This window comes from Chlamydotis macqueenii, chromosome 19 (assembly GCF_036417535.1).
Source record: "Chlamydotis macqueenii isolate bChlMac1 chromosome 19, bChlMac1.mat, whole genome shotgun sequence".
Taxonomy (NCBI): Eukaryota; Metazoa; Chordata; class Aves; order Otidiformes; family Otididae; genus Chlamydotis; species Chlamydotis macqueenii.
Genome location: NC_141574.1, coordinates 4,047,724 through 4,074,203, shown reverse-complemented (window position 1 = coordinate 4,074,203; position 26,480 = coordinate 4,047,724). Strand labels below are relative to the sequence as shown.

Genomic DNA, 26,480 nt, shown 5'->3' with positions numbered 1-26,480 from the left:
GAAATGGCCCACTTCTAGGCTTGATTTATTACCTTAGCGGAGCTATTCCAGGATTGCTGCAATGCAACTGTGGGTGTTCTAAACACACCCACGCTGCCAGAGAATCAGGAAGGATGTACTTAAAATCCTCTAATTTATCTAATAACATCTTTAGCGGGTTTTTGTGTAGGTTTAGTATTGTGATGGAAATGCACTCTCTGGCTGGATAAAGAGCTCCCGTGTGGAACTGCTGGCGGTGGCTGTGGGGACACGTAAATAGCGTTTGGAGCTGGTTGGGGAATATTCTGACCAGCTACATATGCTGGAAATGCAGCTTTCAGTTTTGTAGTCCTTCTCTATGGTTAAAATAACATCTGAAACTTCAGATGTGGGTGTTCATGGCTCTGGGTCTTCACAGACCTGGCCTTCCTGCCTTCCCAGCCCGGGCACAGCAGCGGTTCCTCGTGTCGGGGAGTGTTTTTTCTCACTCTTTGTATCCCAAGTCTCTATTTTAGTGACTTCTTGCCTCAGTTCTTAACAAGCGTCCCTCTTTGCCCATCAGTGGGATGTTCCTGAAGGGACAAAGCAAGTTTGGTTTTCCTAAGAAGTTTCAGCACTGAGCTGGTGAAGGTGAGCCTTGGACTGGGAAACAAGCTGGGATTCCTGCAGGTGCCCGGAGCGAGCTCTGTTCCGCTTGTGTTTGTCAGTGCTTCCAGCGCGGATTCTTCTGCTGCGCCTTATTTAGGCTGAACCTTACTCTTTCTCTGCATTTTTTCAGAATGCTGTCCTCACAGTGCTGCTAACTGCTGTTGCTAATTATTCTGCCCCCAGCATCGCAATCTCCTGCTTTTGTTGTAACATGGAAATTGCGCATAACATGAACAGTAACCAGTATCACCGCTCTGGCGTACTGGAGCTAATAATAGAAAGGAAAACCCTGTTCTTTGTGTGCTAAATAAAAGTGGACAAGACTAGACAGAAAATCAGCTTCTACATGCCCCAGCAGTAGAGGAGGTCCTGGAGAGTTTTCCTCTTGCTGGTTACCCTCACCACCGCGCATTGCTGTCTGTAAACAGGATCAGAGTTCCCGTGTTGTGCTGGGGAGAGCCAGTCCTAAGACAGCTGATTTCCTCCAGCAGCCGTGCTTCATTAGCGCGCACGTTGCTGAGGCTCAGCGGTGCTGCGTGAGTAGAATACTCGGCTGCCAGTTCTAGGAAATGCTCTTACTGATGGTGTGGTAACGCGGTGCGAGTGGCTTTCTGCGTAACTTCAAGGGTCAGAGCTTATCTCATCACGATGTATCACTTGGACATAGCTATTTATTGCTAATCTTACATTTAAATAATTTATAGAGGACTTCTTTTGTGCACATTTTCTAAATCTGTTACATAATCCTACTGTTCGTAGTGGCATTTGGTATCATGAATCTAGAAAACTTTACGGTAAAATGGCTTTTCAAAGTGTAGTGAATCTGATTGGATTTTTTTTTTTTTTTTTCCCCCCCCTGGAATTCAGCTTTCAGTGCTGGAGCTACAGCGTGTGGGCCAGTTTAGGACGGCAGTTGGCTTTCCAGAGCAGTGAACCCAATGTGAGCGCAAGTGACGGTTGCCAGGTGCTTCTCAGGCTCCAGAATGAAGTCTGACAAGTCCGGTTTCGTGTGTAGAAGTTTTTCTGCTCTGGATCTGGTTGGACTGATTAGCTTGTGTGTCTCTGCGCGATCCTGCCGCGGCAGACGCGTCTTACGCAGGACGTTGTTCCTCCTGCTGATAACTCTGGAAACTGGAAGTTTCAGGCTGAGTCAGCAAGAGGCACCTGGAGAAGTTAGGGAAGACTAATGGGAAATACAAGTTTTTGCATAATTTAAGAGGTATTCAACTCCTCTTGAATGAACGTACATTAAAGTGGCTTTGGTTTGCTATAGAGAAATTAACCTTGGGAGACACCAGGCTTAATTAAGCTACAGTGAGTCAAAGCCACTTTACGCTTGATGGAGATCATTCATGAGGGAGCTTTTTAACCTCGTGCACATCAGCTTCATACCTCCTATGGTTTCGCCTGAACTTTCAGAGTCCCTTGGTGACATTTTGGACGCTTTAAATTTGAGGACTTCTCTTGTCCTTTGGAATCCTGACTCCAGTCCTTGGGAGAAACTGGAGAGAACGGGCTTAAGATAAAAGTGTACACTGCGCATGCAGGATATCTGTGCTAAGCGAGACTCTGTCGGGGAGTCAAGTCTAGATTTGAAAAGCATTTAAGTAGGGGTTATGAAATGGAACATTAAAACTTAAGAAACAGGGAGCATAAGAGTGAAACGGTTACTGAAATCCGTACGGTGAGTTTCAGGTTTTGCTGCAGGGTTGTGGTGCTCTCCAGCAAAGGAGAATCGGAAATTTTACAGATCTTGGTTCACATTTTTGTTTATAGAAAAGTGTTGTTATGTACTTCCCTGACTGCAAGTTACTTTTCTAAATTAGATTAAAATCTCTTTTTGTGAGTTTGTTTGTTTGTTTTTCTTTTCCAGTAATTGCCCTTCATTTTTGGCTACTGCTTTAGCTAGAGCAACTTCAGATGAAGTCCTTCAGAGTGATCTTTCGGCACACTACTTACCAAAGCACGTGGACAACGCGGACGGGATCATACGTAAGTACATCTGCATGTGATAGCGCACAATTTTACATTGGTATGGATTGTTCATTTACACTGTATCCTGGAACACTTTGCAGATAATTCACAGATTTTTTTTAAGTCAGCATTGGCTTCAGTGATCCATCCACTCTGACCACTTGAATTGTACTAGATTTTCCTCAAATTAGTTCATTCTACCAGCTGGCTAAACAAGGTTGGACTAGATTTCTTGGAAGGGAATATCCCATATTGATGTAAAAAGATTAATGGAGAATTCACCACCACTCCTGACAGAGCTAGTGGCTAATTTCTTAGTCAAAGCTTTCTCATTTCTGAATCTTGTCTAGTTTCAACTTTCACTGTTGAATTCCTTCTCTATTTTAAAATGTCTTTCTCTGGTTATACTTGTACTTTATCAATTGTTTTCTCCTTAAGACCAAGTGGAAAAAGTGGAAATCACTCCCTTCTTTTAAGTGCACCTTCATAAGATGGTATCCAGTGCCCCTGAATTTCTTTATAAAGACTTAAGACTATGTGGTCCTGCTGCTTGCTGGCAAATGCCAGTTGTCCCCCTTCATCCTTAGAGCGAAGTCAAATATATGTGGGAAAAGAGAATTTAATTCTGAATTACTTCAATCAATATAGTTTTTACTACAGCTTTTATTTTTTTTTTTAGCAAAGGATAGTATAAAGATATTTCACGATTAAAAGGAAAATTTCCTTTTCTCCATTTATCTGAGTTGCCTAACAAGATTTTTGCAGCATCCAGCTCAAAGCCATGCACCCTAAATAGTTTCAGGATTCCACTGACCTAAATAGCCTTGAAAAACTTTCTGGGGTGCTCATTACAATGAAGAACAATGTTTCTCACATGTATTGAGAGGAATTCTGTCATTTGATCTTGAAAATGCAGTCACCAAACCACTTTGTCCATTCCCTCCTTTTTTGGATAAAAAAACATCAGTACATGATTCTGGGGATAAGTAGGATATATAAATCTAGCTTTTCAAAAAGGAAGATTCTGCTGTATTTCTGAGGCCTTTGGAAACCTAAGGAACAGAAGAACACGCTATGGGTTCCCTTGTTGTAGGTATTGCTGCCTGCTCCTGCTGAGCAGGTAAATGGAATAGATTTGTCATTGTTCTGGCTGAGCAGCCTTCATTAATTTCAAATTGAGATCTCTGAGACTTGCATAAATATTTGACAGTCTCCAAGGAAATGTTGACTAAGCCTCCACACAGCATATCTAAAGAGTTCAACAAAAAAAGAAAAAGAAAAACAAAACCCACCACAAACCCCTCACACCTACAGAAATTGCCATTTAAATATATTTAAATCTGTAACACACAGATGCAAATATAGATTGATATGTGTACAGGCTGTAGCAGGCACTAAAAATAGGACTCCAGATGCAGCGTGTTGAGGTGAATTGTCATAATGAAGGTACTTGAAGATAAAATATACCTTTACAGACGCAGTGTTGTGTTAAAATAAGAAGATAAAGGGGGAGAGGAAGAGAGAGAACATATTCTGGACTGTAGCAAAGCAATGGTTTCGTATGAATACTGCAATTTCAAATAATGTACCATAAATTATCATTTTCAAAACAGAGCATTACCTCAAGTGATGCAAGGTTTGCTAAGAAAACCGTGACAAAACCGGGGAGATTCATGCCAGACTGAAGGAGATTTCATTGCAAAAGGTCAGCAACTCCATCCCAGTGAACTTTCCCAGTAGGAGTCCTTGGAGAACCCGGGCTGGTTACTTAGGAGAGCTGCGGCTGAGGAGTGCCCTAACTGGTACCACATAGGGAGGCTTTCATGCTTCGAAAGAAAACAAAGGGAGCTGTCACAGCTGATGAAAATGGGATTTCTGCATCTTGAAGTTTTGTGCTTAGAGTTCACTGTTTATCCTGACAGTGTTTGAACCGCTGCAGAATGTGGAAACGAGCTGAATTTAGCTGGCTGGTTTTGATGCCCAATTCGATGTCAGTTTTTCTTATGAACCCTGAAAGATTTTTACTCTGTGTAATACAAGGAGACATTTACCTGATTTGCCTCAAGTTTGAATTTGCTAGAAGAAAAAAAAAAAATTCTGGAGTAGTGCAATGTGACAAATCATATTGCATGTGTAGAACTGGTAAAAGCAGTTACTGGTGTGCTGGTGGAAAGGAAGTTAGAAGCTTCATGAAAGAATCTAATCTTAAAAGAAGAAAAACTGTTTTGAGCCCACAAATGTAGGAATGTAAGAACACAGGCCTGATGTATTCAGGGTGACCATGTGTCTTTGGATATCAAGAATGGAATCTGAGGGTCATAGGCCATGACTGATTCTTCTCTTCCAGTTAAACTGGAGAGCAGCGAGAGCTTCCATGAGAACTGAAAGACGTTTGATTTCCTTTTTGAAAGGTCAGGTTAAGAACTTTTAGTTTTCTCTTTCGTGGAGGAAGATGTTCACGTGGGGGGTCAGCATTGCTAATGAACCAGCAAAGGAGGCTGGATAGTAGGACTGCGTGATGTGGTGGAGGTATCTAAAATATCCAGCAGACTTCACAAAGCAAATTGCAAAGTCCCACTACCCAGTCGTTCCAGGTGCTAGGAGATGGGACTACTATAACCAAGGCACAAAGAGGTCATTGAGCAGTCAGAAACCGGAGTTCATAGATGAAGGAAAACCCTTGACCATTGGCTCAATGACATGTCTACAAACCTATGTACTGATCCCTGTTGTCACACCATCCACATTTTCAATAAAAGTCTTAAATTTAGGTACTAAAAACCAGAATCTGATTACTGGTATTCTTTCTACCCTGATTTTGCCCTAAAATAAGTAAATCGTCTTCGGGAACTGGTTTTCCCACTAGCTGTGGTACAATTAAGTGCTACTTCCAACGCTGGGGATTTTGGAGCAGCAGGAGGGAGATGAAATTCTCCATGACACAACCACAATGACAGCTGAGTCAGCCCTGGCTCAGCGCTGCAACATTAACAATTGATGAGTAATTTACAGCTGTGAGGGGGCGGTTTGACTGTTGTGGGCCTTTCTCCTGTTTTAACCTTAAGAGCAATTACTGATGGAGCTGCCACCACACATCCTCCCTGCTGGGGAAGGTGTGCAGTATCCCAGCACAGCGATGGGTTTACTCCCTCCCTCCTTCAGAGCGACGCTCTGCAGCGTAACAGCAGCGTGACGTTGAAGTGTACACCGTGTCCCTTCGTACCTGCCCAGTGGAAGGAAATGGAAGAGCAGGTCTGTGGGGTTCACCTCTGGAAAATATAATTTGAACATTTCAGGCTGTACGTGTTACCTCTATAAATACATTACCCAGCAAAGAGCTTTCTGGTGGCACTGGTGAGAGCAGTTTGGGTGTTGCGGAAGAACCGGTAGCCATTGCTATGGCAGTGGTGGGAGGACCCAGTCATTTGATTTCCACCACTTGTTTTTAAAGCTGTGTGGTCAAAAGCTAGGACTCCTCCTTTTCCTTATATTTATAGTTTAATTCCAGCTCAATGGCTGCTCTTGCAGACCAAGCTTGAACCAACTACTTATCAGCAGAGCTGGGAATATATCTTGCTCCTGTGGTCACTATAGCCCACATCTTGTGTAGACCTAGTACAGAAATCGGTAAATGCTGCTTTTAGGTTCTTCTGTGAAGTGAGAGATGCTGTATCCCTCCCCTCCGCTCCCTGTATTTGGGCCGTTCCTCCTCCAGGAATGATTGACACTCACGGGTTGCTGCTGTTTAGCTTTGAAGATCTCTGCCTTTGGTGAATGATCATGAACAAGGAGATTTGGATGTGTTCAGCTCCGATTGTTACTTCCTGTTCTCCTCCCCTGAACTTCAGAATGATTGTCAAGTGCCTGAGTTTTCACATTTTAAAATTACTGTTTCTCAGGAGTGACAGTTCAGCATTTTCTTAAATTTCAGACCTTTATAGTTTCCTCATTTGCTTATGCAGATTTCTTTGACACGCTGTCTAGTCAGGAATCTGGAAATAATGTTACGAAACCGAGGAGGTACCTGAACGTGTACGCTGTGAATGTGTACTCTGCCGAAACATCTTAAAGTAACACTGCTAATTTCTGTAGATTATTTCTCGCTGTGTTGCCTCCGTTCTGCAGTGAGGTGCTGTTCAGATTAGATAGTTTAGTCTAAAACCAGTACGTCACTGGGCTGGACTGTGGTTTCCATAGGTGATGCGATGCATTGCGATGAGGTCCCCGTCAGAGCCGCCATGGCACAGCTGCATCGCCCTGTGCGGAGCGACACGGGGGATTAAATGCTGAGGGAAACCTACTCGCTTTTCATTTTTTTTCTGATGCTGCAAATGAGTTCCCCAAAGGCACGGGGGAATGTTTAAGTTAAAAAGACAAACAAACAATGAGCTGCTTACTGATGAATGCTGATGATGGGGAGTTTGGTTTCCTCTTTTTATGCATCAGAGCCCAGAAATTTCCCTGCTGACATCCATTTCAACTGCTTGGGTAAAATGGTTTTGTTTCATCTTTGTAATGTATGCAAGAAAAAAAAAAGTCTCACTTAATAACGCTCTTAGCCTTTCATTTGTGGTTTTTGCCTTCCCCAGAGATCGAGACGGTGAAGCTAGCCCGCTTAGTTTTTAGCAAACTGCATGAGATCTGCAGCAACTGGGTGAAAGACTTTCCGCTCCAGCCGAAGCCCCACCGCTACTACGAGACATCCATCCATGCCATCAAGAATATGCGCAGGAAGATGGAAGACAAGCACGTCTGCATTCCAGACTTCAACATGCTCTTCAACCTTGAGGTAAGACGAGATCATGTGGAAGACAAATGTGCACACTAAATACAGTTTCCATTCTTGGGGAAACTAGGCAGTCTTCTCCTGGGAAAACGAGAGCTGTAGCTGTGAGGGACCTGAGGAGGATTGACTGTCAAGAGGTAAATCTGCTTTAAGTCAGTTGAGTTGATATTCTGTAACTGGAGCGTAGTATGACGTGCAGTTTCTACACAGAGTCTATGGAATAAAAGAGCGATTATCACAGAGTTCTGGTGAAATGTCATCTAACTAAACAAAGCTTGTGTCTGGGCCGTCCCGACGTAGCCGCTCGTGCAGTGGCTGAGGGACTGGCCCGCCGTCGTGCAGAAAGCAGCCCTACTTTTGTGAGTGGCAACTGACACATTGTGGTACCATGGGATAAATCAAGGTGGGACCGTCTCTTTGGCTGGAGATGCTGAGGTGTAGAAGAAGGTTGCCAATAGAAATGAGGACGTGGTTCAGCTTACAGTGCATCACTGATGCCAGTTGTCTACAGGGATGGGTCTGTGCCGCTTTTCAACCTTTTCTCTTGGGAGGAAGAAGCCAAAAGCAAGAATAAGGAAAGAAAGTGGGGAAAAAAAAAAAAAACAAAACCAAACAAAACTCAAACCTAAACCACAAAACTTATAGGAGAATGGGGTGCAGTTCACACAAGAATCTAGCAACATGAGTAATTTGGTGGAACTTCGCTCTGTTGGTTTCTTTATGTGGCGTCGGTCAAACGCGCATGCTTGCTCTTCCTTCAGATAGCAAACTGGACACTGAAGAATGGCAAATGGAAGAAAGTGACAATAATTTTCCCGTTAGGATCAGGTTGCTGCCTAATTGACTCTTTATTGCATCCTGTCACTTTAATAACCATCTTCTGCCCCGTTCTTGCCTTTAAATGCTATTAATGCAAACGGAGGCAGATGTTTCCTTTCCTGTCAGTTGTCAGCTTTCTTATTCCAATCTGTGTTGGAGCCCATTACTTAAAAATTACGACGTACAAATATTCCAGGGAGTGCGATGGCTGTCAGGGCTGAATTGGTGCTGACAGTGGGCTGGTGCGTTATGTGTCTGCATAGGCACAGGAGTCGATGTCTCCTGGTACAGAGCTGTTTCTCTGTTTGAACAGACAGGGGAAGCTGAGAAAATTGACTTGAAGAGGAGTGATTTTGCTGTGTTTGATTTGTGAACGTAATCGCGATTATCTGGTGAGAGAGCACATACAGGGTTTTTTAAAAAAAATAACAAGCAAAGGTGGTATGGATTAGATTAAATTAAAAAAAAAAAAAAAAAGAGCAAGCAGAGGCTGGCTGACTTCACATTTTAACCGTACTGGCATTTTATCCCTGGTGGATTCCAGTCTTGATGGAGACTTCAGGCAAACTGTATTGGATGTTCTTCTCTCTCTGTGGTTTTTGCAGTGACAAAAACTCCTGCACGATCTGATGAGAATGGCACTTTCTATTTGAGTTGAGTGACTGAATTGTAAGAAATGGAACAGAAGGAGCACTGAGAGCGCTACACGGGTGATTCTCACAGGGCATCTTCTGCAGTTTGCAGGTAGAATTCAGCAGCAGTAAGGTGGAAATTTCCCACTGATGCAACTAAAGGTGGTCTGAGTGGTTTGTTTTCCAGTGGAGACTCTGCCTCTAAGTGCAATTTAATGAGGACACCACAGATCTCAAGCTCAAAAGTTTTAAGCCAATCCGAATAGCTGTTTGCATTACTTTCTCCTGAGTTGTCTTCTCTGTGTGTTTCCATTGACAGGACCAAGAAGAGCAAGCTTATTTTGCAGTGTTTGATGGTCATGGAGGAGTGGATGCCGCCATCTATGCCTCCATCCACCTCCACGTGAACATGGTCCATCAGGAGATGTTTCAGCAGGACCCGGCGGAGGCACTGTGCCGAGCTTTCCGTGTGACCGACGAGCGCTTTGTCCAGAAGGCAGCCAGAGAGGTGACTGAGTTACCTGGGCTTGACTCTGAGAATCTTGATCTATAAATTCTCCCTTTGTGAGCAGGGGTGCTCCAGGAGCTGTGCTGGGCACAGGCCAGGGGTCAGCACGTTGCTGCCGATGCACAGTCCGCAGAGCCTGTGCCCACTGGTGGGCTGCTTCGTGTTCCATAAGGATGTCAGCCTCCGCTTCTCACAACATCCAGTTCGTGTTGCGTCTATTCTTACGTTCACATGCTAACTAGGTTTAGTCCTTGGGGTGTTTTCTTTTTTCTTAGCTCCAGAAAGCAAGAATAAATGGATAACTGACTCTAGGCCTCCTGAACTCATGCAAGGGCTGAGTTAAGTGCAGAGAACTCAAGATACTGTCAAATAAACCTCCCTCCAAGTTCATTAACGTGCATGCGTGTCTATCAACAGATAGGCAGCAGGCACGGGAAGTCGCTAAAACAGTAGCACAGCAGATCGCTAGCGGAGTCCAGCTTCTGAGACGCGATTCCAGGGCAAAGGAAGTCACAGGGCAAAATCCATCACTTGCATTCAGCCAGGCTGGCTCCGAGGGGCTGCTCCCGAGCAGTTGTAGCAGTGAGGAAAGCACTGCCTGTTCCAACGGGCTGCGTATTGGAATACCAACATGTTCTGTCCTCGAGTTCAGCAGGAACACGCTTTGAAATGGTTCTTACTGGTTTATTTAAAACTGGGGGCGTTGTTTTTCACCCTGTCCAGAGTCTGCGTTGTGGAACCACCGGGGTGGTGACCTTCATCCGAGGCAACATGCTGCACGTGGCGTGGCTTGGGGACTCGCAGGTTATGCTGGTGAGGAGGGGCCAGGCTGTGGAACTGATGAAACCCCACAAACCAGATCGAGAGGTGAGAACGGCCTGGTTTAACGCGCCCGGGCGGCGCCTGCCGCTGCAGCTGACAGGTCTCTGCTTTACATGGGGCGCTGGGATGCTGAGTGTTGCCTTCCCGATGTCTCCTGCAGCGGCAGCGTGTGTTCCCGTTACCCTGCTTTGTTTGGAAGTTGCTATGGATTTGTGTGCGGATGCTTTGTTCTCATCTGGTGGGGCTTGCGGCCTCCACCATGCTGTGTTTGTGAAAACACCAAATATTTATTGAAGTGCTGGGAGCGCTCTGCCCAAACAACTCTTGTGTTCCCTTGCTGTTTAGGATGAGAAGAAGCGCATCGAGGCACTGGGTGGCTGTGTGGTCTGGTTTGGAGCGTGGAGGGTGAATGGGAGCCTGTCAGTCTCCAGAGCTATTGGTAAGAAGGGGCTTGAGTTCCTTTTTCAGACTTGCTTTTCTTTTTAATTAAAACTTTAATTTTCTGGTGATCACAATCTGAAATACAGCTGAAGATAGACCTGTGAGCAATGACCTCATTTTTTATTTTTTTTTTTCCTCTACAGTTTGAGGAAATAATTTCCACAGAATTTATTTCACTTGGGGTGAGAATCATTGGCTCCCCGCTGTGTTAATAAAAGGGCTTCCAGATGCTGTGACAGGAAACCCACGCTCTTGTGTATCTGTGTGTGGTTTTTCCACAGGGGACGCTGAGCACAAGCCATATATCTGTGGGGATGCAGACTCTGCCTCCACTGTACTGGACGGCTCTGAAGACTACCTCATTTTAGCCTGCGATGGCTTCTATGACACAGTCAATCCCGATGAGGCAGTCAAAGTGGTGGCTGACCATCTCAAGGAGAATAACGGCGACAGCAGCATGGTAGCACACAAATTAGTGGCATCTGCTCGCGATGCCGGTTCCAGCGACAACATTACCGTCATTGTAGTATTTCTCAGGGACATGAACGCAGCAGTGGATGTTAGCGAGGAGTCGGACTGGACGGAGAACTCTTTTCAAGGTGGCCAAGAAGACAGCGGGGAAGATAAGGAAAACCATGGAGACTGCAAACGACCGTGGCCGCAGCACCAGTGCTCAGCACCTGCAGACCTAGGATACGAAGGACGAGTGGATTCCTTCACGGACAGAACTAGCTTAAGCATAGGGTCCAGCGTTAACCTGTTTGATGATCAAGGCTATTTAGACCTGAAAAAAACAGAAACCAGTACACCTCAGAGTGCCAAATGTCTGCCACCAGTCCCAGTGTTCACTCCTGGCATACCAAAGAGTGCGAATTTGATCAGCGGCTTAACAGTGAAGAACGAATCGCCAGAGCGCACCGCGTCAGCGCTCTGCGGACAGAGCGATCCCAGGGCGTTCCGCGCTCCTCTCGGTGTGGGCGCTGCAGGGCGGAGCATCTCCAGGGTGAGGGGTTTATCCCCCTGCTTTGGGCTGGAAGATGAACTGTGCAAATCCTTGGGAAAACCAGCTGCGTTCCTTCACTTCCGGCTCTGTAACGGGAAAAGGCGACGAGGAGCCAGGCTCAAACCAAAGTTTCACACGCTGCTGGTGGCTCGTGAGCCTTCCCATATAGGAGGATCGAGCCTGTCCTTACCCGTCCGGGGCCGCGGTAGCACAAGGTTGTCGGTCAGACGCTCCCCGTGGTGGAGGCTGGCTAGCGGTAACGCGTACAGCGAGAGCGCGGTTTTGATGCGAAGACAAAGTAATTGTATACCAGATTCATACCTTCATCAACGCTGTAAAATGTAACCGTCCCCCTCGTGTTTCCCTGCCAGACTCCCAAAACAGACATTCCCAAAATAAAGCTGGCATCATCAGAAAGCGAAAAAAGGTGGGCATTTCAGAACTGTACTCCAGTCCCCTGCAAAGCTCAAACCATGTGTACATAGACCTAGGAATTAACAATCGTAGTTGTTTCAATCTCAGTCCGGTGTGCTGGTGGTGCCCCCCCGAGCAGTGCCGCAGCTGCCCACCGCCCGCACACGCGGGTGTTCAGCCACTTTCACCGGTGAAGCCAAGCGCTGGTTCGGTGAGCCGGCACGGTTAGGGGACGGCCCTAGCGACCCGGAAAGCTGGACCTGCCTGAGGTAACGTCCGTGGAGCAATATGCAGAGAAAGATTCTGGTTTAGAACTGCCAAATTTTTTTTAGAGTGGGGGGGGAAGTTGCCGTAGAAGTCAAGGTGTGTGGGGGTTTTTTTGTGTTCTGCTTTCTGTTTATTTCAGGCGAGCATTAAGTGAATTAGAAAGTGACATCCGCTTTTGCAGGTAAAAGACTAAAAGCCATACGGGGTTTTACCAGGTAACTTAGGAACGGACAAACTAAGCTCCTGCTGCTCTGTGCTCAGACTCCGATTGAGGTACAGACTCATAATTTACCTATTTTTTTTCATGTAACATAAAATGTGGAATATGAAGAAAAATGTTTTTTGTAGTTTTTAAACAAATTATTTCCTATGGCTAGAGGTGCAGTGTAGGGAATTTCGTATCTTTCTGGTGCTTTTAGTGGCATTCTTCTCATTTGTCAGTTTAGGAAACTGTTCTCAATTAGTTTTAATTGAACATGATTGCGCTTAATACTTTGAGCCAACTTCTTTCCACCGTAACTTCATCTCAGGTCTTAAAAGAAACCGATCTGTGGAGATGTTCGGTCCGGTACTGCCGTCCCTCGACCAGTCAAACTGGAGAACTGCTTGCGAGAGATAACGAGCAACTGGATGAGCTGTTTGGTTTCGGTAATGGTTTTGAGATGGCAAAGGCGTAATTTAATATAAGGATGGTCAGGTGCTGTGTCTGCAAGGAGCAGTGGTGCTGCAGTTTGGCGTTTCCAGCACGCGTAGGAAGAGATGCCGGGCTGCCGGCGCAACGCGAGGCAAACGGAAATGCCGTGGATGTGGCTGAGCAGGGGCTGCGCTTGGGGTTCAGCGCAGAGGGTGAAATCCACTGGCGAGCCGGAGCTCCGCTTCGGTTAAACCTGGGCTCGGGAAGGAAAGTGAGGAATGTCAGTTGCCCTTGTTCTCATGAGCAGAGTGTCACGTATCCAACTGGGAAACAACCAGCACCCCCCAGCTCCTCCCTGCCCTGGGGGTGATGCTGAGCGCTTAGGGGAGCGGTTAATTGGGACGTAAGTGAGCAGAGGATCCCCGTCAGCTCCACCAAATACCCATCCTGTTACTATTCCTTGTTTCAGTAAGACGTTTGGGGGAGTAGGAATAAAGTCAGTCTTCATAGGCATTTATTGTACAATTCATATCACTACAGCAGTAACAATTTAATACCAGTATTAGTATTTAGCTAGAATTTGCAAAGTATTTTCATATTAAGTAGTCAGGAGATTATTCAAGATGACGAGATGGCAAGGTTTGAATTCTGCCAATTTCTGCTTCTTCTACCTTTGATGCACTATTTTAAAGCAATCTGATGAACAGCAAAAGGCTTTGTGAGTAACCAGGAGTTGGAGTGTGGCTTTAGATTCCTTTGATCTTTCTCAGACTTTTTTTTTAATCTTACGGGATCATTGGCTCTTATCTGTCATCTTATTAAGCCTTAGCTGTTGTCAACGTTCTCTTTAGCTGCAGCATCTGTTCCAAGTCAGATTTACTGAGGAAATTTGAGAAACCGTGAAAATATGTAACTCTGGGGCATCTCTGCGGTGCCTTTGTTTTAAATTATTCACAGTAATAATGATGCGTCGGAAGTCCATCGTACAGCCGACTGCCGTGCTTCGGAGAGAAGGGAGGTGTAAGTGCAATTCTTTTGTGAGTAAATTAGAACGAAAAACCGTTGCGGATGAGAAACTTCTTCCCAGTCTGCAGGAGCAGTTGAAGAGCACTGGACTGCATGCGTGCTGTTTGGGGAAGGATCTGGCTTTTTAGGTGCGGATTCATAAATAATGGTAATTCTGCGACTCATATCATTTATCTTGCTAGGAGAAAAATCCTCCATCGTAGTGCCAGCGTGGTCAGGTACAAACATTGTGTAGGTAGGAAGTGTTCATTTCTTCACTAAACGCGTATTTATAGATAGGAACCATTTGTAAGGTGAGTCCTTTAGAGTTCTATAATAGTACCAGTAGTGGTTATTGGTCTGATATGCTGCTCTTGACAAAAAGCAGTGCTTTGTGAAATGCCGTGTTTTCTCTTAATGCCACCGGTGGTAGGAAGTAGTTCTCTTCAGTTCAAACTCCTGTGCCCTTACTTGCTGCTTGCTGACGTAAGCAATAATCCCTCTCTAGCGGTATCTGCGTGTTCTGTATCTCGTACTTTGGTTGTCTATCTGGTGACAGTGTAAAAATATTAGGCTACTATAACGGTATCGCACTGTATTTATTAACTGTTGATACTGAGCTCCAGTCTGTGACCTGTGTTTTGTATTTTTATCGTGTATCTTAGTGGTGGTGAAATTTGTATAACGAATCTTTCCAATAAAGAGCTGAAGTATCCCTTTTCCGCGTTAACACAACCTGCATCGGTTTCAGTTTGCCCATTAACCGTGTTTGCAGAACTAGGAGGTAGGTAGTGAAAACTTTTTTTTTTTTTTTTTTTTTTTTTTTTTTTAAAGTTGTGTTGGTTTTGAGGAAGGGGCTCCAGGCCGTTTGTCTGAAGCTGCTCAAAACCTGCTCGTAAGCTCTTCACTGTGAGTTCCGGCGCGATTTGCTCCGGCCCCGCTCTGGTAGGTTCCCGTGTACACTTTTTAGGTGTGCAGCTCTGCGGAACAGCTGCGTTGTGGAGAGCGGTATCGCGCCAGAGCAGGGAGCTGTTCCCCGGCTCAGTTTGCACTGAGGTGGGTGGAAACGCAGGTGTATAACTTCTCTTTACCTAGAAGTGCCATCAGTTGTCCTTGCAAGTTCAAACCATGCAGTATTTGAGTTAGGGTGCATTGTAACGCTGAAGGACGATGTCAAAGCAGACTTGAACCTACGCCGCGTTGATAGTGGTGCATCGGCACAGAAACTCCGCGGGTTTGGAACGCTGCGTGTCGGTGAGAAACGTGTTGTCCTACGGGCAGATAGGCTGAGGCGTAACGAGTTGTATGGACATGTAGTTCAGGTCCACTCTCTCCTCACTAACTCCTCCCCACCCTAGCAATGTTCGGGGGGGGGGGAGAAAAAAAAAAACAAACAAACAAAAAAGGAGAAAGATTGGTCTAAATTAGGGGCTGGTTTAACACAATTTATTCAGTCAGCACTAGTCACACAAAGCAGGCCATCAAAGGGGATACTGCAGCTTTGTTCATGCCTGTAATTTGGGGCAATCTTTCTTTAACTCATACCCTCTTTGCAACAGGAACTGAACTTTCTACCCTCGTATCACGTGCAATAAGTAATAACGAAGCATTAACGCAACCTCTGGCTTGAATGTTCCTATCCTTTTCCAGCCCTCGCTAATCAGGTGATGCACTCTACTTGCCAGCATTAAAGCTAAAGAAGAAATAAACCCCACCCATCAGGGTCTAGTTGCACTCCTGTATGTCAGAATTGCATTTTGTTAGGTTTTTTTTTTCCTCTCTTCACTCTAGCAGGCATCTTGGAGCAAGAACAGGGGAAGCTGGCTGAGATCACCCCGAACGCTCGTGTAGAGCCAGGTGTGGTGTCGGCTGCTGCAGCGGGTGCTCCTGTTCACTGTTCTGTGTTACCTTGTTCGTGAAACCACCCTGTTCTCAGCGAAGTGAATAAGTACAGCTGCCATTTAACCGTGCTGGGACCTTCCATTTGCAATCTTGTTCTACAGTTCACATGAGTTCAGTTATAACCATGTATTAGTCGTCATATTTTATTTATGAAAGCTGTTTATACAGAAAAAACTGTTGAAGTTTTACCAATATCTTAATAAAACAGTAATTTAAACCACACTTCAGCTGGTCTGTTTATTTAAGAGCTAAAAAAGGAGAGCGACCACCACAGAATGCAGATTCCCTGGGCCTGATGTGTAATGTGCGCTTTGTGGTCCTGCGCGGTCCTGTGCAGCCCCGGGCAGATCAGGACGGGCAGGGGCTGTTGCAGCCCAGCGTAAGTTCATTGCATACCTCACCCTTCCCCCCCTCTCCCCCCTCCCTGCTTAAAAACCAGCTGTGTAAGTTTGTTCTCAGTCAGGTGAGCAAAGGCGGCTGGTGCTGGCTCAGTTCCTGTCCCCGCAACGGTCGGACACCAGCTCCAGAGCAGCTCCTGTGGCTCATCAGAGGAACTTCCTTCAGCCTGGGCCTCTTCATAAGAGCCAAGCATCTGCACGTGGTGAAGAGGCAGAGCGCTGTGATTACTGCTAATTGAGCTGTGTACAATAATCACCACGCAGCCCTGTACAACAGTAAACACCACTCACGAGCGCAGTGTGCAGCTCGTCGCGGCCCCAGTCAGTGCCCAGCCCCTGGAACAATCTGTGCACAGCGCAGCCCAGGGCTGCAGCTCTGCCCGAACCCTTTGGGTAAAAACTGCAGATTCTCCACAATTCCTATCAGAAAACAGGAGATCTGAACACTTGGTGTGGCTGCTATTAGCACAGCTATCAAAAATCCCAGGTGGATTTAAGTACTTTTCATTGAATATATCAGGAAAATTGCAGCAAGAGGCATACAGCAGGAAAGAGTTGTTCTCTGAGCAGTCAGGCGTTGCAGCAGCTTGGGACTAACAAGCGAGTCCAGCATGGCAGCAACATCCTGCTGACCCCGCCAGTCTCGGCCCTTTTACTTATTCACACACACACCTCTAAAGCCTCACCTCAGAGTTCAACATTCATTTTATTAACAAAGTGCAAACAAGTTTAAACTACGAGGCGTACAGCACGTACGCTGTGGAACACTCACAGAGACGGCAGGACAGGCAGCTCGGACACGGACAACTATCGGTTACAGGTACTCATGCTTCGTCGCTAACCGGGCATTCAGCTTCCGTCACAGCGTCACAAGTCGTTCAGCAGCTCAAAACGCAACACGCAGTGGCAAAGAGTTTGGCAACGCATTCAGTTGGTCCCCACCACCGACTGAGGGAACTCTCGCTCCACCGCAGCTGCAGGATTCAGCAGGCACACGCCCGGTTCATACTGCTCAGTGAGGACATTCGCACGTTCACGGTTATTTCAGTGACACAACAGGACACACAGCCTGACACAGGGCCCCAGCACCTTTTGGCCACGTTTCCAGAGCAGCAGCAGCTGGCAGAGCCAGCTGGAATGCAACCTTTAGCCTAAGGCCCTCAAAGGTCATTGTGCCCCAGTACCAGGTGTAAGACGACTGCAGAAGACCCACGGGAGGGCACTGGACAGAGGGGAGCACGCACAGCCACCACAGCAGCCTTGGCCAAGCTCCATCGAACTCACGAGCCAGCAGTCTTCAGGCCCCGCGCCTGTTCTCTACCTGCTCCAAAAAAAAAGTCAGCTTTCATTGAGAACCCTCATACTGGGACAGTTTTAAAGTTGTGTTTGCTTGAAGCCTTACAAGTCAAAATTTCACACTGGGTACATAAATCCCATCAGTTTTCTATCGATGATTACACAGGCGTGCAAACCCCAGCCGGTGCTCCCTCAGCACGGTCTAATTTCTAAAGGCTGCACTGAAAACATCAGTAGCAGCGTGGGGCTGAGGAGGCAGGGCAGGCTCACAGCAGCGGAGCAGGGGCTCACGGGGCTGCTGTTGGTCTCCTGGGGGCAGCCCGCAGCCCGCCAGACTGTACGAACACCCACCCCTCTACTCACAGGAAGCTCATTGCCTCTAACCTCCGCAGCTCGAGGAGCGGACGGGAAACGCGCATCCCCAGGGCTGCAGCCGCCTCACGGGCTCGCTGCGGCAGACAGCGACAATTACCTGGTGCTGTCTTCTCCAGTAACAAAGCTGAGATCATCAGGAGCGACTTGATCACCCTCTGGGAACGCCGAGCACCGCTCCGAGGCTGAAAACAAACCAAACAAAACCCAGTAGCCTTCACCAGATGAGCAAAGAACACAGCAAGTTCACATCCCGTCACCCGCAGGGCCCGCTGCGTTGTGCTTCAGCCCTGGTACACCAGCACCCACGTGCCTGGCGCGGAGCTAGGACTGCCACGGGGTTCTACATTTACGATATCTTTACGTCAAGCACAGATATGCGCAATGTTTGGTTCTTCCGTGAGGTTTTAGTGCCTGCTGCAGACACGCAGCAAAGCAGCAAACTAATTACCCAGCCGAGCTGTTGGGCCCCGCTGCGAATGCGGTGCGGGATGATTATTCAGGCCAACAGTCAACCTCGCCTCACGGCAGCTGTCCCCTTACAGCTTTTCGTTTCTCCAGAAGGTTAAAGCTTTCCAGAGACACATGGGGTGAGTTTTTCAAGCTACGCTGCAGTGCTCAAAGCACACTCCTGCCAATTAAGATGCAAATCCACGTCTAAGGCAGCGGGCACCCCCTGAAATCGGCATACTTGCAGCGCCGATCCCGGCACGCAGGGAGCTCCCATTCCGAAAAACTAGAGCTGTGGGTTTTCCAACACTTCCCCGGGAGACTCACCTAAACTGACTTCTCAAGGGTAGGAAGCGTTCCCCTCTCCCGCTGTGACCGGGTTTTAATTAGGATCCCAAGAGGAGTTCCAAATCTTACTGGTGCTTGCTCGAGCTCCAGCACAGCGCCACCGGGGATCTCTGCCTTCACCGCGCGCTGGACCGCGGGCGCTCCAAGGCAGCCATGCAGGGGTGCAGGGGCAGGGGGCTCACACCCTCAATTTTACCTTCGCTTGAGGGCTGGACAGAGAAGGCGTGGTTAAACCCCTCCGAGGCAGAGGTGGCATCCTCCTGCTCTTCGTTTTCTGTGTCACATTCAATGTCACTGTCACTGCTCATTCCTGGTAGGAGATGAAGGACATGCTTCTGACATACCCCAGCTGCAAAAAAACCCAAAATACCAAAAAACCACAAGGCAAAAATGATGGCAGTAAGGTCGATGTAGCTGGAGCATTCAACTTTCCCCCATGTAAGAGTTACCAATACCAAATACCAAGTTCTGGCAGGAGAACGAGAGGAGGAGCAGGTTCAGAGCTCAACGTATTTACCAAAGCGCCACGGAATGTGACCGAGCCGCGGGTACCAGCTTTGAGAACAGCCTCGTTTTGCTGCTCAGGAGGAGCAGTTCCAACGTGCCACCAGCTGAGCGCAGACTCACAGTCCACAGCTCCTTCCTGTCTGCCCTGCGCTGCCCTGCCAGCTGCTCAGGCCGCCTCTACCACCAGGACAGAAAACAAAGGTTGCTTTTGTACCAGTTCGGGGCAGTACAGCCCCTGGGGCAGAGGTACCTACCAGACCCTTCAAGCAGCAATAATCTATTCAGCGTCTCTCACACAATAACTATGCTTTTCCTACAAAAAACCCATAGCTGTTGACAATCAAGGCAGCTTCTTTTGTTTTGCCAGACCTTGAGCGTGCACGGACAGCAGTCAGAACTCTCCCTTTTTACAGTTCTGTAGGTGACAAAAGGGGTTTGCTCTGTTCTTTTACTTCTTACGAGCTGATACTCATTGCTAAGAAAAAGCAAGTAGTTAAGTGAGGTGCCAACTCTACTGTAGTTTTTCCTCTGAAAAGAAAAAAAAAAAAAAATTGTAATATTTGTTTCCTGGGGTTTTTAACAATGAAGTATTTCAGTTCTTAAAACATTTTCCTATTAGGCTCTCTGCTATAATAGGAGAACTGCGGGAGCGCATCACGATCACGCTGCAGTGACTAAGAGCAGAAATTCAGTTTTGTCACTGAGAGACCTTCTGTAAATGCCAACTCCCACACAATATTGCACACTGCAGATAGAGACGGATGTTGGCACCTTAATATAGGCTTTGCGCTACAATTCAGTCATTGAAATTCAAATTAGTGCAGGGGTGGAAGGCAGGAGAGTTTGAGCAAGATAAGAAAAAAAACTCTTCCACACGGACTTTCAAAAAAAAAAAAAAAAAAAAAAAAAAAAAAAGCCGATAATATTTTTTTCCAGCATGGAAAGGATGCAGGAAGGGAGGAGGAAAGTTTCCTCCAAGTCTCTAAGGAAGCTTGCCTACGCACCACAACACCCGGCAGAAATGAAGGGCTGGAGAGGTTCTCGTGCGGACGTGGAGGTCATTACCAACGTGGTTTGTCCCTGAAGGCAGAAGACTTCAAAGCCAAGGTCAGTGGCTACTATTTTAATTAGCTAAGAAGTGATTTTCAAGGGCGTGCAACTGAACACCAAAGCAAAGACCTGGAGACGTATCAAGAGGCACAAAAAGCCACCAAGAGCGCAGAGAAGGAGATGGCAGCATGCAGCGTTATCTGCTGGGCCTTCACGCTCCTGCTGCACCGTAATGCCACTACTTCTCCACAGACAGCAGCCACACAGAGCCGTTCTCTCCTCAGTCAGACTTCTACTACAGCTGCCAAATGTTCAAGCAAAGTTCAACAGCCATGAAAACAGGTTTTGGGGTTTGTTGGGTGTGTGTGTCCCCCCGCTTCCAACTCTCTTTCCCCTTCAAGCTATTTCCGTTACAGAAATGGACCATCGTAGACTGGAGTGTTGTCAGACTGCATTTGCCCTCTAAAACATCCCATTTACCTTCCTCTGGCCCTGCAGAAGCACCTTCAGAAAGCACACTCTGCAGTTCACCAGCTTCAGAGCTGTTTTCCAGACCACCTGATTGTGCTCCTTCTGTACGACATCCTTTAGAGTTTGATCTTAAAGAAATTCAGAGAAATACAAAAACCCACATTAGAAATTCAGTTTTAGTCCAGCTATGGAAACAAATCCTTTTACTGCCACACCTGGTTTTACTCCCTGCTTAAGACTCTTGCATATCCACCTAAACTTCCAGCTTTGATTGATTTAGAAATATTTAAAATCTTAAAAAATAAACCTGGAAAAGTTGGTGATGAGTATTTTCCAAAAATGGTGACTCTTGGTATTTAGAAAAAAACCCCAAACTGCACTCCATTGCACTTCGCTTAGTTAGCCAACGGGGAGTTATTACGCAATTGCTGAGAAGTAGAGGCACAGTGAAAAATACTGTCTTAAATGAGGAAATCAAAAGTGGTAACTTTCTGTGAGAGGATATTTTGCAGTGACTAGTGGGGAAACAGACTGGGCCTACCTTTCAAATCAACGTGTCAGACTACATCCACAGCTGCTCAAAATAAAAGGAAAAAAAAAAAAGAAAAGATGACTTGTAACCTAGTTATAAAACCAAAAATTGATATCCAGAGGGAACAGCAGCAAACAAGTAAACTTCAAAGTAATTTCTCTTTCATGCTACAAGCACCTGGATTTAGTAGATTGGTGTGTTTTTTTTTTTTCCTAGACCAAGGGAAGGTGGGGGAGGAGATAAGAGGAAAAAACAATAAAACTCTTACCCTAGACCACCGACTTTTCTGGTCTTCTCTACAGCAGCTAAGCCATTTAAGCCAGAAGCTCCCACATCGGAATCGGAACCTTCGCAAGGTCTCTCCTCTGGCTTCGGCAGCGCCTCAGAAGCGTTGCTGTTCGCCAGGGCCCTGGCAGAGTGATGCCGACTGCTCAGCTTTGAGCTCCCCAAGGCACCTGAGAGAAGAGGGAATCTCAAAGCACATCCAGCCTTATTTCAAGAAGCCAAGCATCCGGTTGTTTTACATCACCAGTTTGGTTCCAAACACCTGGATGCACAAGCACCCCTTCCTCGCTCTTACAGCCTTGCATTTTCACGTCAGCACGTGGCGACGCACACCGTTTGCTCTCTGCTCCCTGAGCACACAGAGCTTCCGCTTCAGCTGCCACCTCTGACGGGAGACTCGGGTAAGCACATCCTTCCCCCTCTTCTGCAGCTAACGCTTACTTTCCACTTATCTCCTAGTAACACAGGCCCCTCTCCACTGGATTTTCTCCCAGCTCTAGGTGCAAAGTGGTTTGGTTGCAGCAAGGCAGCCTTTCTAGGCTCGGACAAGGGTGAAACTGCGCACAGAGATCAGTTACACTGTGTAACAACCTCACAATATTTTCCAGTTTCTCACCCAAGCCTTCTGTTTCTATTTAGCATTATAAGCAAACAATTGCAGTACTGCATTCCTTCTCTGAGCATTCAAGAGAGGCAAAAATACCAGTTCCTGCGTGAGGTACTTTGTTTCATTACCACTTAAGAGCATGGTAAAACCTGGGAGCAGCAATACCATACAGTTCTTCCGTCACACGTACCCACAGCTTTCCTGAATTCCCTCTAACTCAAATCACAATTTAAGCCTGGGTCAGCACTTTTTGATTTGTGATTTTCACTATCAAGTTAGCTCCCGAAACATCTTCAGAGACCAGAAGTAACACGTGACATCTACTACGTTCCAACAAGTCAGCTGCGTGGCAGTGTTCCACAGCAGCTCAGCTATCAAAGGTCCGCACAGGTACAATAACATTAACTAGATTTGAGACAGGGTCCAGCCAAGTTTCAGGGAAATTCCACTGCCAGGTAAAAGACTTCTTGAAAAGCTTTTGTACAACAGATGCTGAGATGCAGCACATCACACGAGTAACGATGACCCTGTTTACCTTCAGAAGTCTGACCGTCTCCCTTTAAGCGAAGATTACCATCCCCACAGTCCATAGCTCGTCGTAAAGACAGACTGCCTGCTGCTCCAGAGCGAAGAGGCTTGGGTGAGTTGCTTTTCTTACTTGCAGCTGCAAAAATATTTTAAGATATGACTTTAATCAAACTGCTACAATATTCTGTCTTTATGCGTGTTTTAAGTGAAGGCAGGCTCCGTATCAGTCTCGTTGCTCCTTAACTCCCAAGCCTGCACAAAACTCCTTCCACGCTCTTCCTGTCAAAGACTGGGCTAGCCAGATAAGGACAGCCAGAACCACGCCTTCAGCTCTTAAATTCCAAGTCCAGTGTAACAAGGGACCTCAAAAGCAGGAGCAAAAGGCAAGTTACTGGACTGCCACTCACCACTTCCCTAACTAACCATTCTCTCCTCCAGGCAGAACAGCAGACATGAAGTTCTGCTGTCAGCATACCCCAGAAGGGTGGGGGGGATCCAGGCTTCAAGGCAAGCCGGACGATTGCTCCGTTTTACAGAGCACTGTATGCCTGTTCTGCTCGTTCCCTGCAGAACGAAGGGTCTTCCCAGTGCTGTAGCAAATGCCTCATCCTTCAAAGGTTGCTGGGGACAGAGGTGGTATTAAAAACCACACAACCACTTCTTCCAAAGAAGTGGCTTGATCCTTCCACGGCTTATTGATGGCACAATTCAGGGCCCCAAACTTTAAGACACAATTCTCTCTCTTAATGTGCACCATCGGAGAAGGAATCCGTTGCTCTATGGAAGTGATGAAATGCAGGCCAGACCTTTGCTGGAGTTGCAAAAGCCCTGTTTTGCTGGTCGGTACCGAAAGGGATGGAGAGGAACAGAACTCTTCTAGCAGTTCTTTCGTCCACTCATGTTTATAATATATTCCTTACTCATCTTGGCTCCAAAACGCAAGCAATAACTTGAATCAAAATGCATAAGGCTGGAAAATCATCTCTCCCAGACAACAGGGAAGCCAGAGAGGATTAACAAGTGCTTTTATTCAAGATCACAAGCAACAAAGCACTCACACAGCCTTCATGCTGGAATCCGAAAGATTCCACACTGGCGTACCAGTGCTGCCAGCAGCACCCAGTGACAGCACCTGAACAGACTGGTACACAGGCCCCTCTCTGAAAGAAGTCACCTTTCAAAAGGTAAAGTCTCTGCAGAGAAAACCTTGGCTTACTCTCATTTTAGCAAGATTTCAAGTTATTAAAGTATAGCAAGTCTAGAATTTTAAGGTTTTTTTTTTTTTTCACTGGCAAGCATCACAAAACATCCTCAAGGTCACAGACGGGCCAGACAGAGAGCAGCAGTCAACAAGAAGTGACCTTCAGCGAGGATCAGTTTCATTCTGGGTTAAACCCCAGCACATCCTCACTGCATCAGGTGTGCCACTGCTTGCGGAGCAAAAGTTTTGGTGCTTCTGCCAAGGACTGAAACCAGTTTCAGCAACATTTACTTACTTAAAGGCAGTGCAGGTTTTATGCTTCTGGATTCTTACAGCTGAACCTGAGCACGAGTAACGGTAAGAGGTCTGTTTCCAGACACCTGGATACATAAACCACCTATCCAACCGACACCTGCACGAGTGACATTTAAACCCCCCTTTTCCAGGTACTTACAGTTCCTTATGTAACAACCGGTAACTGAAGACTTGGTCAGTAGTTCCATTCCTATTTCTTGCAGCTTGCTGCAGCTGTCGGTTCCACAGGCAGCTAAAGCGCCTTGCTCGATGGAGAAGAAGCTGGGCTGTCCATCACATGAGCCAGCATTGCTGCTTCTCACTTCTGATAGTTGGTTTTTTACATCAGACATTTTGCTTCGAACTTCAGCCATCTGAGTTTTCAGTCTTTTCAGCATCTTCAAGTCAGGCGGCACGCGCCACATGGCCTGGTGTCTCCGCTGATCTCGATCTTTTAGAGAATAGGATGATGCTTTACCAAAGGAAAAGTTAAAGAACACAACAGGTAAGTAAAACCGAGAATAAAAGCAGACCTCTATTTTTAACAACTACAAGAATTCTATTTTTTGCCCCGCTATGAAAATGAGGGATAGATACATTCTTTTGTGCTAGTACAGAATCACAGTACTGAGGTTGCAAGCACTGCGCAGCTACCGGGACAGCGGATTTTCATCCTTTGCCTGCTGTGGAAGAAGGCCCCAGAACTTTCTCGCTGGAAGAAGCAAGGCTCCCAACACCACTGCATGAATTCTGATGACAACTAAGCTACTACTCTATATTGCCAGACAAGCTTCAGTTCACAAACCTGGCTGCCAGCTACTAACAAATTTTATAAAAACATTTAACAAATTTGACAAGTGCTTGTATAAGATTCTCTTACCACCACCATTTCATGTTAACATCCAGAACTCAAAGAAATGTGAAACTGAGGAAGGAATTCCCTTAAGTACCCAGCACCAGAAGATCAGGTCAAGGAGCTGATACCTCCGTAAGCCCGCATGCTGCTCAGCCAGAATCAGATCAGCTTTGATGTCTGTTTGAAGCGTTATAAATTCTCTAAGCGTTCCACTGCAAATTCAGCTGTTCAAAACCATAAAGCCAGGTGGCTCTTAGAAACCTTCACCTTGGGAGGTGAAGTCTGGCAAACTCCAAATGTAACAGCAGCTCTCTCTTAGTTGACTGACCTGAATAAGCTCTGGGAACAGTCAAACCTCGAGGGAACCTCAGCCAAACAGGTGTAGCCAGTAGCTAAAGGCACCCAGGAAGCTGCCCAACACAACAGAAGAGCTTAATCTTGCTCAAGTAGTACAGCACAAGGTGCAATGCCCTCTCTTAACGCCCTTTTGTCTAGGCTTTTTGCCAGGCAAAACAGAGCTGAGACTTAGAGTTCACGTGCTGGCTCCCCTTTTCACACTTAAGGAAGTGACTTCAATTTTTTGGAAATATAGAATACATTCAGCTGAAAATTAATCTCACTGTTTATGTGACTACATTTACAAAGCTAATCAAAGCAACAAGCAGTTTGAGCTAGCTTTCAGATTCAATAACACCCATGTCACTGCTGCAGCAAAAGCAAGCATTTATTTGCAGCCAACGGACCATTATTCCTCTTCTGTTCCATTAAGTCACCAAATGGTTGTTTCAGAATGACCTGAAGTAAGATGTTGTGGTAGTGGGCCAGCTAGCTCCAAACAGGTGTTAATCATGATAAATGCATTATTGAGGTTTGACTTAATTTTAATTCTTACTAACAAAACAAGAGAAACGAGCAGCCTTCAGTAACAGCCATGGCGCCAGACTTGCCAGCTGTCTTGCTTTTGCTGCACAGGAAGTTAATTGCTGGTTTTGCCTGAAGGGTCCTGACTGAACCACAAATACTCTTTGAAGTCTTCAGTTGTTTAAATACCACCACTCTTTTTCGCTCCTGAAATTCTGGAGCGAATTTTTCTTCCACAAGTGCTTACACGTGCTTTTCCAGCCTGACTACTACACACAATTTTCTAGTTCTGTTTCAAGTGCCTTTTTCATACACACGTAAATTGCGGGATTTATTTTCTTGTGCTCCCAGTACTCCCAGCCACTAAGTGTACAAACTGTACGAAGTGAGGGAGGTAACTGCTTCCTCACAGACAGCTGTTCCGTGTTGTTTTGTCTTTCAGTGCTAACCCCTTCTAGAAAAGGGCCTTTCATTCATCTCCCACAGCTGTTGTCAAAGAAACTGCACTAACTGGATCTCTGCAACGCTGCTCCACAAAACACACAGCCAGTTCAGTCATATCCCTCAAAAACAGATGAGAAGACTTTCCC

General features: G+C 46.3%; 2 protein-coding genes across 10 annotated transcripts in view; one reads left to right on the top strand and one right to left on the bottom strand.

Annotated features, from left to right (window-relative positions):
- Positions 1 to 16,056, top strand: part of PPM1E (protein phosphatase, Mg2+/Mn2+ dependent 1E) — a 68,408-nt gene extending 52,352 nt beyond the window's left edge. Inside the window, exons 2-8 of one of the 4 annotated variants that reach the window (XR_015260665.1) lie at positions 2,501 to 2,619; positions 7,191 to 7,390; positions 9,158 to 9,346; positions 10,070 to 10,213; positions 10,514 to 10,607; positions 10,891 to 12,039; positions 12,824 to 16,056. Coding sequence is in view for 2 of the 4 variants with exons in the window: in XM_086763176.1 (XP_086619302.1) it covers positions 2,501 to 2,619; positions 7,191 to 7,390; positions 9,158 to 9,346; positions 10,070 to 10,213; positions 10,514 to 10,607; positions 10,891 to 11,957 (1,813 nt within the window). In the remaining 2 variants the exon portion in view is untranslated. Of the gene's footprint in view, positions 1 to 2,500; positions 2,620 to 7,190; positions 7,391 to 9,157; positions 9,347 to 10,069; positions 10,214 to 10,513; positions 10,608 to 10,890 lie in introns of all 4 variants that reach the window. The other 3 variants (XR_015260664.1, XM_086763177.1, XM_086763176.1) reach the window with 3 other exon arrangements.
- Positions 16,057 to 16,919: 863 nt separating this feature from the next.
- Positions 16,920 to 26,480, bottom strand: part of TRIM37 (tripartite motif containing 37) — a 29,663-nt gene continuing 20,102 nt past the window's right edge. For 2 of the 6 annotated variants that reach the window (XM_086763134.1, XM_086763140.1), the window contains 7 exons: positions 24,334 to 24,645; positions 22,686 to 22,814; positions 21,527 to 21,713; positions 20,736 to 20,854; positions 18,895 to 19,047; positions 18,001 to 18,085; positions 16,920 to 17,556 (listed from right to left, as the gene is read on the bottom strand). In XM_086763134.1, the coding sequence (XP_086619260.1) occupies positions 17,550 to 17,556; positions 18,001 to 18,085; positions 18,895 to 19,047; positions 20,736 to 20,854; positions 21,527 to 21,713; positions 22,686 to 22,814; positions 24,334 to 24,645 (992 nt within the window). In that variant the 3' untranslated portion in view covers positions 16,920 to 17,549. Of the gene's footprint in view, positions 17,557 to 17,996; positions 18,086 to 18,894; positions 19,048 to 20,735; positions 20,855 to 21,526; positions 21,714 to 22,685; positions 22,815 to 24,333; positions 24,646 to 26,480 lie in introns of those variants that run through there. The other 4 variants (XM_086763135.1, XM_086763137.1, XM_086763136.1 and 1 more) reach the window with 4 other exon arrangements.